Raw genomic sequence first — 15,325 nt, 5'->3', positions numbered from 1 at the left:
TCATCGATTCAAATTTAACACTGATAATTTAAGTCTGTGAAAATCAAATTTGATGTTAGTTGACGTGCTATCTGGTATATAGTAGAAACTTCATGTATTATTTTGTTTTTACAATAGGGCCTCCTGATCCACCTGCTGGTCAACCTACTGTTTCACATGCAGAAGGTGAAAGTAATGCAGTTACTGTCACATGGTCCAGTGCTCCATATGATGGTGGTTCCATAGTTACTGGATACAGTGTAGAAATGAAGCGGGCAGGCGTTGATGATGCCAATTGGCAGGTAGTTGCAACTAGGTAAGTTCTAAGTTTCTGTATTGTACACTCTCAAATAACAAAAAGATTTTAAGAGAAAAAACACTGGTGAAACAGATTTGAATTAGTGTTCTTGGTAAAGTAAAAAGCACAAGCGCACACACTGTGCAGCACGACTTCAGTTCATTATTGAGAATGTCAAATTTTAACTTTGCTGCTCCGAACAAAATTTTCTTGAAAAAATTTCGGTACTCTATACGAACATGAGCATTATTTACCACATCTATGTTTGTGTTAGCTTTAACGAAGGTAATTTTTCAATAGTTAATCAAAACATTGTCAATTCGTTACAAATTGTAATCTTTGACAATTATAACAGCATCATACTGTTGTAGTTTCCACAAATATCAGTGGGATTCCGTACTGTATAGAAGTGTGGTATTGTATGCTTCTTCGAACAGTAGTTAGTATGGAAAACGTCTATATCAGTAGTGTTCAATAGAAATGATACAAAGAATTATGCTGTTTGTATGCTAGTAATCAGGCAGGGAGGAATTAGCGAATTTTGTTTGCTAATTTCTCTTCCAGACCCCTCGCAAACTTTTACATTGGCCCTCTCTTCTGGTTTATGTAACTGACATCCTTACAAATTTTATAATAATTGGATTAATTTTATACCCCGTATATTAGAAATACGCAACTCTAAATATAATTTATATGCAAAATGTACACAATTTATTTCTAGGTTAACGTTTTTATAAATGTAGTATTCTTTAACATTTATAATATTTTTAAACGTTAAAATACCTACCTCTATGCTTTGACTTTGGTAAAGTTGCCTATAATCTTTACAAAGTCTAGTTTTCTAGCCAAGGACTGTTTGGTGCAGAGAAGTGCTAATCCAATAGACTGCTGGCCGAATAGTTAAAAATCACTCACAAAAATGTTGAAGAAATGTCTTTGCTATATGTTTTGGCGAATTTATCAGCTTTATGTAGAAGATGAATATCACGTTGTAGTGATTTCGGTTCCATCACGGTAGAGTTCGATATCATTTCACTTATACTATTGAAACGGCGAAAGAAGTCTTTAGAAGGAAGAAAATACTGTTTTGTGGAACCTTGAATAAAGAGCTGAGAAAAAGACTTATAAAATTCTTCGTGTGGAGTATTGTACTGCATGGGTCAGAAACATAGACATTACGCAAAATGATGGAAAAACGACTGGAAGCTTTCAAAATGTGCGTGTGGAGAAGAATGGAGCGAATTATCTGGGTTGAGCGGAAAACAAACGAGATGGTGTTAGAAATGGTAGAGGAGAAAAGGACAATTTTAGATATTATTAAAAAGAGGAAGAGAAACTGGTTGGGACATTGGATAAGAAAGAATAGTATCGTGAGGGACGTTTTAGAGAGTATGGTAGCAGGAAAGAGAAGAAGGGGCGAAGGAGACTACAATTAATGAACGATGTCAAGACAGAAAAATATACGTGAAGACGAAGTAGTTAACGGAAGACCGTGGAGCATGAAAGTTTCTCAGTTGCATCAAGTGACGTGCCAATAATAGTAGAAAATTATTATTATTATTATTATTATTATTATTATTATTGAAGAAACTATTTTAACCACCACTCATTCTAGCTTTGGAACGTCTTGTATACAATAAAAGCCAAATTCTGACCAAAGCACATTTTATTTAATAAATAATATCGTCACAGTTTCCCCAAAGTATCTTTGCCTTCTGATAATGTCTGATGAAGGGAAAAATATCGAAACTGTAACGATATTATTCATTAAATAGTATGTCCTTTGATCAGAATTTCTTTTATTTTATGAAACAACATTGTAAAAGTTTCTAAAGGCGTAGAACTTTAAACTGGCAAGACTGTTTTCTGTGACAGCTGATATTACAATTCTCGGTTGTTTTGAGGTTAGTTCGGTTTGGCAATCCAAACACACACAATTCATGAATAGACTCACACCGGAGCAACATTTGCAAATTGTGCGAATTTATTTTGAAAACCATGGTTCAATTCGACAAACTCATTACGTGCATTTTGCGGTGCTCATAATCGTCCATCAGAGCGACTAATTCGAGAAACTATGGATAGTTTTCGCAATACGTTTACTCTAGACGATAATACGCATCCCGCAAGACGACGTACAGTGCGGACATAACAAGCGATTGTTAGTGTAATCATTGGTCCATATGTCTTCAAAAGTGATGCTGGTCAGAACGTTAGTCAACGGTGAGGGGCACAGAGACATAATTACTAACTTTTTTGTGCCTCAATTGAAAGACACGCGATTTCAGCAAGACGGCGCCACATGCCACACAGCGTGCCACAATTAATTTACTGGAAGAAACATTTGTCAAACGATTAATTTCACGAAATGGACCTATTAACTGGCCACCTCGTTCGTGCGATTTGTTCCTATTAGATTATTTTCTCTGAGAATGTGTAAAGTCGCATGTCTACGCCGAAAAACCAGAAACAATTGAGCACTTGGAAGTCAACATTCCACGCGTTATTGCCAAAATACAGCCTGATTTACTGTGAAGAGTGTATGACCTCCGGATTACGCAAAGTACGCGCCACTTGCGCTGGCCACATGCCCGAAATCATATTTAGACATTAATGCCATCAAATGATATGTCAAATAAAGCCAATTTCATATATATTAAAAACATTTTTCGGTGTTTAATTTCAACATAGTTCTCGGCTTCTAGAAAAACACCCTTATTTAACTTATTACATCTAACACCCAAAAAAGACATTTACGTGAAAGAAACTTTCAAGGTCTCGTACTCATTTGTCTTAAGAAATTTCGTCGTAGTTCCGTCACACATTCCTATGTGGAGTATGACGACATATTTGCTATTTTGTTTATATCCCACTTAAGTGTATCAAACTTACTTCGATAAATTTGAGCTCTTCAAGGTACCTTTGAACAAGTTGTACTCCTTTTGATAAATCTATGTTTATTCGATTAAAGCGCGTTGGACTGAACTTCGATTATTTGCAATATTTTGCATTGCAAAATAATTAAGTAAACAAAGTTACAGTTTCCAGTATGCTTTTTCAGTGTTTCAGGTTCATTTTTTCTTCAAACTTGGAACACAACAAAATTACCTTACGAAGAGTCTTTTGAATTACTTGAAAACTTACATTTAAGGTAATAACTGAATCATTCTTTGTGTAGTATCTTGTTAAATGAGCTTTCTTCAGAGTTATATTTTGATAATGTGTGTTGAACAAAAGACTACTGAGTGCAATCCGCTACTTCATATAATGCCAAAAAACAGATACTAATGTTTCATTATGACATATTCTACACTTAAGACTGAAATCTTTGGCTTTCGTTACGGTATTAACTTAGGATTTAAAAATAACATGCATTATAATAATTATAGATATGAATACTGCGTGTTTAGTTTCTTTAAGAGGCGCATGTCAGAAAACGCTGATATTTGTTACACGGAGTTCGTAACACTGATGAATTTGAACATGCATAGGATCATGTCCAAATATTCTGAGCTGTATTCCGTTTCAAATAGCCAATAAAATTGGAGAGATAAAAAGCACAAGTAAAAGAAGGTTAGAAATTAGCGTAAATATTTCATTTGATGCTAGTCTTGTTACGTAAATAAATACTAATATGCCTTCCACAAAAACTAGTAAAAGAATGTAAGAGAATCAGGGAGATTCTCTTATGGTTGAAATAATTAAACATGTAAGGATTATTGATGACAAGTATTAGTCTTATTGAAAGGGGATGTGCTATCTGAATAAGAACAAATCTTAGAATTGTTAAAATAATAAGTAATATTAAAGTTATTTATATTTTAAGAGGTGGTTTATTAACATATTACATTTGGGGATTAAAGATAAGTTTAGACTTTCTCTTGATGCTTTTAGAATTGAATTCATTAAAGGTTTGCAAGACCAACGTTTTGATTAAACTATAAAAGCTTATGAAAATATTATTTGTTTCATCTTCTTGTTGCTTAATGATTTTAGGAATAACGTGTTTTTTTGCTTCCAACCATAATATACAGGGTGTCTCAAAAGTCTCCTGACATAGGGTAACATTCTTATCAGAATTACAACAAAATGTAACAGGGAAAACAGTCTCCAAATATGATGTTTTCAACCTAAAATGAAGCGTCCTACCACGGATCTCTTGGGGTTCTAGAAGCCTCGATTTTATCAGAGAGTAGGCAGATGCATTTCTACTGTTTCTGGCAATGTTCGTTCAACATCTTCCTTAATCTAACGCATATTTATTGCGGTCCAACGTGGTAACGTTTTATCGGTTTTTGGCGCCTTGCCACCCGGAAGGGGACTGAAGGAGGAGTTTCTTCTCTGGTACAACATGAACAACTGAACGATAGATGTCATGACAACAAATGTTAAATGCTTTTTTAATAATATAAATTGATTTTTGGAAATTTTTGTATCATAATCAAAAACAAATATGTTAAATGGAAATTGTTGATAATAATAATAATAATAATAATAATAATAATAATAATAATAATAATAATACTTTATCTACGATCTGAAAAAGAATTCAAAGATTTAGGATATGCAGGAATATTTTATTCACATTATTATCAATTTAGAATATAATGCCTTAAAACAAAATATAATTATAAAGGAGCTCTTTTAGTTTTCGTAGTTCTTGTTGAACAAAACGTAACAATCATATTTAAAATTGTATATTACTTTTAGTCCTAGACAATGAAGAAAAGCACTTTAGAATGGGTGTGGAAGTGTAAAATTAAATTAAAACACAACTTTAAATTATCCCTGCTAATGGTTACGTATAATATTTGCCCTCAGAGTCGTTTTCAGTTCAATCAATAATTCACTAATAAAAATTCAGAAAAAATCAATAAGACTGTTTTGTAAAGTAATTCATTTAAAAGTCTTTTACTAAAGAAAAATCAAAATATGAGATGATAAAAAAAGGTAAGAGCAAATGTGGGTTTGCCTGGATATTTCCTAGGGTTGAATACATTACTGCAGAAATATTGTTTATTTGTGACTTGTATTTTATTGTTATTGAATTAAGTAAAAATGGTTGGTTAGTGAGCTCGGTTCAAACCACTAATCGTTGGTGTTATAAGCCTATTATCTTCACTACTTAACTCACTAGATTACTTTCGTTTTCGCATGCTAACTTGTGTATCGAGACAAGGAGCGAAGCTCGCCATTAAGGTATGTATTTAGATAGATAAATTTGTTTACTCTATATACATGCAAATCGATATATAAATAAACAAAAATATTGCCATAGTGCTGGTCTATAATAATTTCATGAGTACAAAAATGTCAAATCTTGTTGTTCGGAGTAAAGTCTCAACGTTTACTGTTTATTAATAAGATTCCCTGTACTTCAGTATGGTATAAAGGTAACCAAGAAAGTTCTGTCACTTTTGTAGAGATCTGTGTTCCATTGACCCTCACACCGTGAGTTGAATGCGAATGGAGAAAAGGCGAAGGTCAGTTGTTGGTGTGGGTATACCAAACATACTACCTGGTTGTGGCACTTCAGTTACACCGTGAACTTGCGTAAGGAGAGAGAGAACATGGACCTTCACAGAGCGTCATAAGGCCGTCTATGCTGTACAAGTTCAAACGGGGTCAAACGCCGCTGCAGCGGGGCGGAAGATATGCTAGACCTTTGGTGATGGTGTCGTGGCTACGCGGACAGTGCAGCGGGTGTTTACCAAGTTTAATGACGGTGATCAAACATTCGAAGACGCACAACGTACCGGAAGACCAACACATGTAAGAAATGAAGATCTTCAGGCAGCAATTGAGGCAAACAGTGGCCAGACATGTAAGGAACTGTAACTAAAATTCACTGTGAGTGAAGAAGCCGTTCGGCAGCACCTTCATCAACTTGGGAAGCACTACAACTTGGATCGATAGGTCCCACATGATTTGACTCCAAGCCAGAAGGCAAGGCGAGCAGACACGCAGACACGTGTGTTTCTTTGCTGTCTCGTCTGAGGAGGGAGCTATTTCTGGACAGCGTGTTGATACGTGATGAGAAGTGTGTCTTGTAAGAAGCTCCACGGCGCCGTCATCATTGGTTAGCATCACATGAACCGGTTTCAAAACAACCGAAACCAGCACTGCACCAGAAGAAAGTCGCCCTATGTGTTTGGTGCACTGCTCGCGGCTCGCATTGGGAACTATCACCAGCTGGTCAGAGCATCAATGCAACTGTTCAGTCAGCAGTTGAGCCGTGTTCAAGAAAAACTCAAAACTCTGGAGCTAGCACTATTGAATCGCAAAGGGGTCCTCCTGTTACTGGACAATAATAAGCTCCTAATGGCTAGGATGACCCGGGGCACCATTCTACGCCGTGGATGGGAAACACTTTTGCATCCGCCATATTATCCGGACATTGCACCGTCTGATTATCACCTGTTTGATTCCTTGGACAATCACCTTAGAGGACGCCAGTTCAAATCCCTAGTAGAGGTGCAAAATGCACTTGATACCTTCTTCGCTTCACGGCCCACCAAGTTCTACCGCGACGGAATCCAAGGTCTTCCAGAATGTTGGCAGAAGGTCGTCGATGCTGATGGGGACTATATTTGATGTTCCAGGTACATCTTAGGTGACATATCGATGTTCGAGGGTGGTGTATGAAAAAGCGACAAAACTTTCTTGGTTACCTCTGTATTTTCTTTTACAGTGTTAGCAGCGGATGAGACTTTGTCCATGTTTAAGTATTTTACTTTTAGTTTTATTGTTTTGCGTGAATATTGAGTAAAAATATTGAGGCTATTAGGGTAATAATATTTCCTCGCGCTTCAAACTTCCAATATATATATATATATATATATATATATATATATATATATATATATATATATATATATATATATATATATATATATATATATTTATATAATGTATATATGTATAACATAATATAGAAACTGGGGGCGCGGTGGCTCAGTGGTAGAGCGTTCACCTCTGGTGCTTGGGGTCCCTGGTTCGATCCCAGGTCGCGCCGTGTGGACTTTGTGGTGGACAAACACCGTGCTCGTGGGTTTTCTCGGGTTCTCCCGTTTCCTCCCACTTTCTTCATTCCACTATTTCACTCATCTCTCATCATCACCGTCTCCTTTAGCCTAACCGGCATAACCGTGTTACGTAAAACTTAAGGATTTCATTTTTTTTTTCATAATATAGAAACTGATATTTCCAACAAATCATTAAGTACAGTATACACGACCTTTTCCCACGGAAATATGCGTTAGATATTTTAAGGTTTCTCATATGGCATAATTTTTATTTCAGAATTAGTTTTGATTTCTAGAATTGGTTTAACAACTATCGAGATATTTTTTTTCTAGTGGTTTTGAAATGATTACTATTTGATGGTTAAATTAAATGAATCATATGTAACAGAAGGATGGTCATAAAACTTGTTTCTTAAAATGATATTCGAAATCAGCCATAAGAGAGTTGAGTACGATGTTGTATATACGTGCAGTAACACTCTGACTTTGCCCCTAGTGTATGAAATACCTTTAAAATAATATTAGATACTTAAAAACATTGTTTTGCGCTTTTCAGATGCCATTCTTTGTCTCAAACTCTTCGTGGATTAAACCCAGACGAGCAATATGTGTTTCGCATTAGAGCTGAAAATGTTCATGGTCTAAGTGAACCAAGTATTGAGTCAATTCCATTCCAACCAACGGAGTCCATCACACTAGCATCTGATGAGACAGAAGGTAGGTAAATAAACTTATTTTCGTAATTTAGATTGAAAAAGACAAACAATTGCAACGTCAAATAGCAACACCCTCAACACTCTTCGTTAATTGTATTTATAATAGAAAATAATCTCAGCCTGTGAGTAACGCTAATTCCTAATACTTAACAATCATCGCTCCGCTACTTCCTTGTCTGCTTTTATTTGGAAATGGATTGTAATTATGCTGGACACGAACATGCTTTGATGTTTATTATTAAAATAAGTTCTGTATTAAATGTAAATACCGTTATAATTATAGAAAATCCACTTTTCATGTCAAGCACAATATAATTTAGCAACTAAGCAATATGAACACCGTATAAAAACTACAGACAATTATTACCATTTATCATTTATCATTACGATTTAATGCTGTGCAATATTTAATAAGTTTCACCGCCGTCTCCATGAAGCATACTATCATCAACACTTACTATTAAAAGTAACTAAGGTTTTAATTACTTACATACAATTCATAGATATTTATTCCATCTGAAGCACAATTCTTATTACGGAAAAGAATTATCTTGGTATGTGAAGGACGCTAATTCGTAATAGTTATTCAGTCACCCTAAAACAGATTGTTCACAAAGTATTGTCCCGTCAACTATGAACTCTTATAAATTGGAAACTAAACGTGTGACATAAATGTGGTTTGCACACTTGTATGAATCGCTACGGATGCTGCCTGTCAATAGATGGCACTAGCATGCAGGGAGTTTGCAGATTTAAAACAACTTGAGCCACCAATTGAGACACAAACCAACGAGTAAGAATTTTCTGCTAATATAAAATAATTTCTGTAGTGAAATATAGTGAATTTGTTATTTTATAACTATAATTGTGACTGTTTAATAGCAACTTAAAACTGAACTGTTTGTTTCGGTTTAATTATTTCAAAATAAGGTAAGGACCGAAACCATGTTTAAATTTGTGCATTAATATTTGTAACCGCATACTTAGCCATTAATAACTAATTGCGTGTATTTGGTACATATATGGTGTATTTACCCTCATTTAGTTTATAGATACAGGACAAAAATAATATTAATTTATTGTTTGAGCTCACTCCTGTATTGAAGTATCATTCTTTGATAATATTCGTACTGTAACATATTGTGATGATTTAAGTATGACTTATTCTCAAGTAACTTTTATAGTGTTGATTTAAGTGTAACTTAATCTGGAGAAATATGATGATCTAAGTAAAATTTTATCTATAGTAACTTATTTTGATGATGGTGCAATTAAATCTACAGTAACATCTTATGGCGATTGAATTGCAATTAAAGCTGTGTTGTTTCAATTAAACTATTCCAAAATTGCTACTGAACATAAACGTGCTCTGCTGTTTATTATTTGGGCTCGCACTTTGAGCTCGCTTGGCATTATTATTTTTTTTGTTAAGAAATGTTAATCCGTCATTAGATCTTTGCAATACAACAAGATTAAGTATAAAAGCTCTTAATACCTGTTCATTGAACATGTGCTTTCTGACCAAAAGTTTAATGAGTCCATTGTGTATAACTAGTTTTCAGTATAACACAAAACAAAAATCTAAGAAAAATACTTCTGTTACGGAGATGCTAAGCGCCAAACAATGCAAAAATGTGCTGTTTACGTCACGCAACGGAAACAAACTGTTTTGGCGTGACGTCACATATTGGGTGCTCTCTCTGAGCCGTATTCAATGCTTCAGGGAATGCAGTTTCTTACTACAAACTACAAATAAATTTAGTAGAAGAGCTCCCTCGTGGCTAAGCGGTTAGCGTACGCGCCTTTAGCGTGGGAGACCCAGGTTCGATTCCCGGCGGGAGCTCATGTGGTTCGGATTCCACGTTAATCAGTAGGTCCACGTCTCATATAGCCTCGCTGCTGAAAGGGACGCTAAACTAAAATCAACTCAACTCCAATTTAGTAGAACAGCGAAAAGAAGGAGTTGCTTTCCGCGCAGTACTATGCATGCGAGTGATTACGAACTATTGCGAGTGAAGTGATCAGTGCTCTATATTCACCTTAACTACCACTTCCTTGATTCTACTACTAGTGACAGTGTTTCATCCAATTACGACGACTATTTATTTGATATAGTGTAGTATGGTACCTATGGCTCAACAATGGGAAGGAGATCCCCTCCTGTATATTTCATGACCACGGACTCTCCCACAGAAAATGTAATTTCAGATTCGTCTACCCCAATAATTTAATCAATACCACCGGTCAATCTTTACCAAGATCATAATTTTCCTGATTTTGTGATACGTGTGACGGCTGATCCTTCTTTTAATACTAATCCCAAGCTTGAGCGCAAGGACCTCTTAAGTCTCGGCAGACTCTTATTTTACAACAAGGTCCCCAGCATAAAATCTTTTCAACCCACGAGCCGGAATATCAACAAAGTTCTCTTTTATACTGTACATCAACCCAGTAATTTCCTTACCAATCCGATATTAATTGAGAATGGAAGGAAAGCGTACATTCCAACTTGTGCCACACTTTCCATTCGAATGATCACGGAGGTGGTGGACATTGATATCATTAATGCAGAACTTCAAAAGGACATAGAATGTAGAACAGCAATAACTCACATCCGCCGCATTCGTCTATAGCACAAAAATGACTTTCTCCCTACCACCACTGGTACTTACTTTTGCTTCCCAATGCTTGCCAAGGATAGCTTTCTCTACTATGCGAAATTTCTCATTGGTACGTATATTTCCTCAGTCAAACAATGCTGAGGTGGATTTCACCACCTGGGACACCGAAAAGCTGCTTCAATCAATATTTTATGTGCAGGGACTCCCATGATCTAGATACCTGTACCAAGCCACTCTGTTCTTTCAATTACCATGGACCTCATGGAGCAACAGAACGCACTATCTCACCCGGAAACACCATAGTAGAGGAACGCATCAATCAACACATGTTGGGGAAAAAAATCTTATAATGAACCAGAAAAGCGAGTGCCTTCTTTGCATCGCTCATCACCTATTATTATTACTTCTCGGCTGTACCTACTTCTAACTTTTACTCTCCACTCCTTATACTACCTCAACAGCTTATGCCAGACCGCCATCCACTTTGTTCCTCTCCCAAGATAGCGAGCACCACCTCATACTATTCTCTTTCCAAACCTCAACGATCTCTCACTCTCTCTCTGGCAAAGAACTAGTCGCACGATGAATTCGTTACGTCCTTTATTTAAAACAATGGTTTCTGATGGGACATGATTCCGTAAAACCAGTACCTCCGCTTCTTCTACTCTTGACCAATCACTCCTCAGAGGAACGGGCATTAATAGCTTATCTAGTGCTCTCTCTCCCATTATGCGGACTTGCACTTTCAGAGGAGATAACTTGCATGCAGCCCGCCCGTATCAATCAACTCCTAAACTCCATTTCGACACCCAGTCACTTCCTACATTAGATCTACAGGCGCTGCTATTATGTATCATTCGTTTCCTGGAATATATATACAAGAATGACTTAACTTCAAACGTAACGTGTACTTCAGAGGGACTGTCAGAAAAGTCATGACAAGGAGGTATCTCGCAATTGTACCTTCTCACTTTGGTCAGTATACTGTTATAAGCAACCGGGATTAGTCTTGAAGAAAATTTCCGATTTCCTGGATACGAAGTTTATCACCATCCTCGGAATGACCATTATTTTGGAATCACCTTTGGTATTCGCACTTATCTACCAACTCGTGTCCTTTCTACGCTTTTACTAACCGGTTCATAAAAAAAAAAGAAAGAAAGAAATTATGAGAGTGCTCTGTGCTGGACTTACTTCCACCATTGTCCAAGCTCAACCAGATAGCCCTCCCACCACAACTTCCTGTCAAAAGTTATTTACTTCGATGCAAGGTCCCTGTGATATTGGAGGAGATTCCAGTTGTGAAAGTGTACAATGGGGCACTAACATAACTGCCAGAAATCTCACTGCGATGGAAACAACTCTTCTCACCGCCAACGGAAGGACTGCTACTCGTCAACCGAACCTAAATGGACATCCCAGTCTATCTGACATCATCATAATCAGTTCTGCTCTGTACGTAAACCACAGCTGGACTCTATATTGATATACCTGCGGCAGCGATCATTTTCCTATATTAACTACACTTGAAGGAATTGCTTTTCCGATCACGCTCAATGCTCATAAACAACTATCCTCACTATCTGTCATCGTACCTGTCAAACATACAATCGTACAACGTACCAGAATGGGGCAGACAAACTTTTCCAGCACTTCTCTTCACAAGACACTCCCACCAATACCTCTCACTTCATAGATATTGTACGTACAAGCAGGAATCTCGGAAGCCTCCACCTCTCCTTATCAGTGTTCCACCCAACCTAGATTTAAAGCATCCAGATCATACTTTTCTTGGTGAAACAGACGTTGTCAACTTCTTAACGATTGTAAACAGAAGCAAAAGACTTTCTTTAAAGAGAAAAATCAGGGAACATATGTGGCCTCTCTCCAGTCCCACAAGATGCATAAACTATACGTTCAGGAGTCCGGAAAACTGAATTGGCAACAATTTTGTGCCCCGCTTTACCCACATGATGCTTGTTCTTTTATCTGTACGTTTATACGTATTCAAATTACAAGATCTCCTCTACGAGCTTTACTCACGGACGACTACTCGTCATGGATTGAAGATTTTCATCCTCTTCTCACGACTTCTGCGCCATTAAGTGACTTAAACGACAGACGAACCGTATAACATCTTCAAGTTCCAGAGTATTTCAACAATCTACAAGAACGCCACTATCCAAGAACGAAATCTGGTCTTATACTATCGGCGATCCACAGCTCCCGAGAGGGATCAGATCAGTTATCAATACCTGATTGATCTATTCACATATGGTCGATTCGTACTTCTCTCATATTTGGAGCACAGGACACACTCCACCTTCACGGAAAGATCTAGCAGTAGTCCCCACACTTAGACCAATTGGGTTGACTCAGCTATCGTCCGATTATTCTTATTTCTTGCCTAGTGCAAGTTTTTGAGCAGATAATCCTCTATAAATTGAACTGGCACTTGGAATATTACTTCTTATTTCCACCCTCATTAACTGGTTACCGAAAAGGCATGTCATCCGTTGACTCGGTTGCTGTCCTTTTAGATATATCCAACACCTTTCAAAATCAAAAATACTTACTTGCTGTTGAACTGAATTTAGAACAATACATATGATTCCATCATTCTCGATCGACTCATCACCCACACGGTACACCTCCAAATTCATATGCCTTTTCACAACTATACTCATAGTTGTTCAATGCAGTGTCGTATCTACATCAAATACAACAATAGTTTTTTCTCCTTGCCGATCAACATCCTTGGAAATACTTCAAGGTTCCAGTCTCTGTCGAATACTATTTAATAAATATATTCTCTCTCTCTCTCTCTCCTCTCTCTCTCTCTCTCTCTCCACAGACTTTCTGTAACGGTTCGCATTTAACAGTGATGGCATCTTACTATACGTAAAAATGAATAGCCTAGTAAAACTGCAGCGCATCCTGCACGACGCAGTTTTAGAACTTCATGCCTGGACCTCTCTAAAAATGGCATTCAGTCAATTGAGCGAGATCTTCGTGCACACTTTTCACCCTAAAACATATTCATTCTCCAATCCACTTGTCGGTGAATATCGCCCAGTTACAAGTTACTCGATTTCAAGCTCAATTCAAGACATCACCTCAAAACAATAGTACTCAAAACCCAATCGTACTTTAAGTTAGGCCAATGTCCTGTATCAGCCACAGAGGTTGGGGAATGGACATATCTTCCCTCCAACAAGTCTGTACTAAGTGTGTGGACGTAAAACTCCACTATGGCGGAAGTTTGCTCTCTCCGACACCTAAACGAATCAGCAAATGTCACATCCGTCTTCAAGCCACAACACAATTATATTTCGACAACCACAGACTGCACCTTCTTTCTCACTCTTAGAAAATCCTGGAATCGTTCCTTTTCCAGTAAAAACATATTTTCTGACAAAAAAGAATCCTTTAACGCATGTGCTGCACCTGCGCATTATTACAGAAAGTACAACTCGTAGACAATAGTAATGTCCACTCTGGACGCCCTTACCATAAACAATTACCTTGGCTTCATCAAGCTTATGTTAGTATTCATACTTAGTGTAACCAACTAGACCAAAAACTGAAACTACCATGTTATACCGTGCACTATTCAACCTTTATACACAATCCCGAACTACAGCAACCGCCAGTCTCTTAAAACGTCTTCGCTGCACCAAGCTTCAGATAGTGCGGTGTCGCCAGGAACACCGCATTCAGTCTCACCATTCAAATATTCTTATCTACACGGACGTTTCCAAACAGCATACTGAGCATGGACCTATTGTTGGAGTAGAAATATATACCTCTGCTTTTTCGGATGCTGAAGATTTCCTTTTTCAAAGATAACCTCTCTCTTATAATCGCTGCTACCAGGTATTGGTCGGTATTAGTCAGCTTCTAAACAAGCGAACATCAATTATATGATACTAGATTCTTTTCTTCTAACTACTAAAACGTGATCAATTTGATTGTGTGTTCCGCCTGGTGAGGTCTAGGTACTTTATAAATTTCACGATGTGAGAATGTTGTACTTTTCACGATAAGGCTTTTAGGCGTTACAAAGTTCACAAGTTTAACCCGTTGTCACTACTTTCCTTATGCAAACTTTCATTCCCTATAATCGGTTTAAAAATAACCTCTCGTCTTACTTTTGCATTGAAATCCCGTAAGAGAATTTTCATGTGGTATTGCGAGAGTTGGTAGAATATTCGTCTTACTTCTTCGTAGAAACTGTTCTTTATATCCTTATATTAAAAGAGAGTCTATCATTAACAAATTCAACACATTAAATTGCTGATGTTCCTTTGTGAACGAAAAACACTGTTCGTAGTTGATTTTTATTTCCTTTCCAGTAAAAAAAAAAAAAAAAAAAAGTCTGCATCGCTCCCTTTTCTTCCCCCCTAACTTTCTGAACTCCTAGCAGTTCATCTAACTCACTCGTTACGAACCTTAATGCGTCTGCCCTATAAAGACTTCTTATATTCCATATTCCAAATCTCATGTCCATTTTACTTTGCTGAGGTCGTTCCAAGTTATCAGTTTTGGTCCGAGACTTACGTGAATGTTTCTGAACGAGTGTCCTTCATACGAGACGAGGCTGCTAACCTCACACCTAACTCTTAAACTTGACAACCAGCTCTTGTTTTGTCCACGACTGCTTATTCAATATATTCACAGCTAACC

The 15,325-nt window shown here is 37.1% G+C and overlaps 1 protein-coding gene and 1 non-coding gene across 5 annotated transcripts in view; both read left to right on the top strand.

Annotated features, from left to right (window-relative positions):
* LOC145674687 (uncharacterized) overlaps positions 1-15,325 on the top strand; it is a 1,315,729-nt gene that overhangs the window by 1,262,908 nt on the left and 37,496 nt on the right. For all 4 annotated transcript variants that reach the window (XM_081744920.1, XM_081744917.1, XM_081744916.1 and 1 more), the window contains 2 exons: positions 118-295; positions 7,859-8,019. In XM_081744920.1, the coding sequence (XP_081601046.1) occupies positions 118-295; positions 7,859-8,019 (339 nt within the window). The remainder of the gene's footprint in view (positions 1-117; positions 296-7,858; positions 8,020-15,325) is intronic.
* Positions 7,221-7,292, top strand: TRNAQ-CUG (transfer RNA glutamine (anticodon CUG)). Its single transcript has one exon. It is a non-coding gene; the product is annotated as a tRNA-Gln (tRNA).

Source organism: Thermobia domestica, chromosome 17 (assembly GCF_964235325.1).
Source record: "Thermobia domestica chromosome 17, izTheDome1.hap1.1, whole genome shotgun sequence".
NCBI classification, from domain to species: Eukaryota; Metazoa; Arthropoda; class Insecta; order Zygentoma; family Lepismatidae; genus Thermobia; species Thermobia domestica.
Note: the sequence above shows the minus strand (reverse complement) of the source record. Positions and strands in the feature narration are given on the sequence as shown.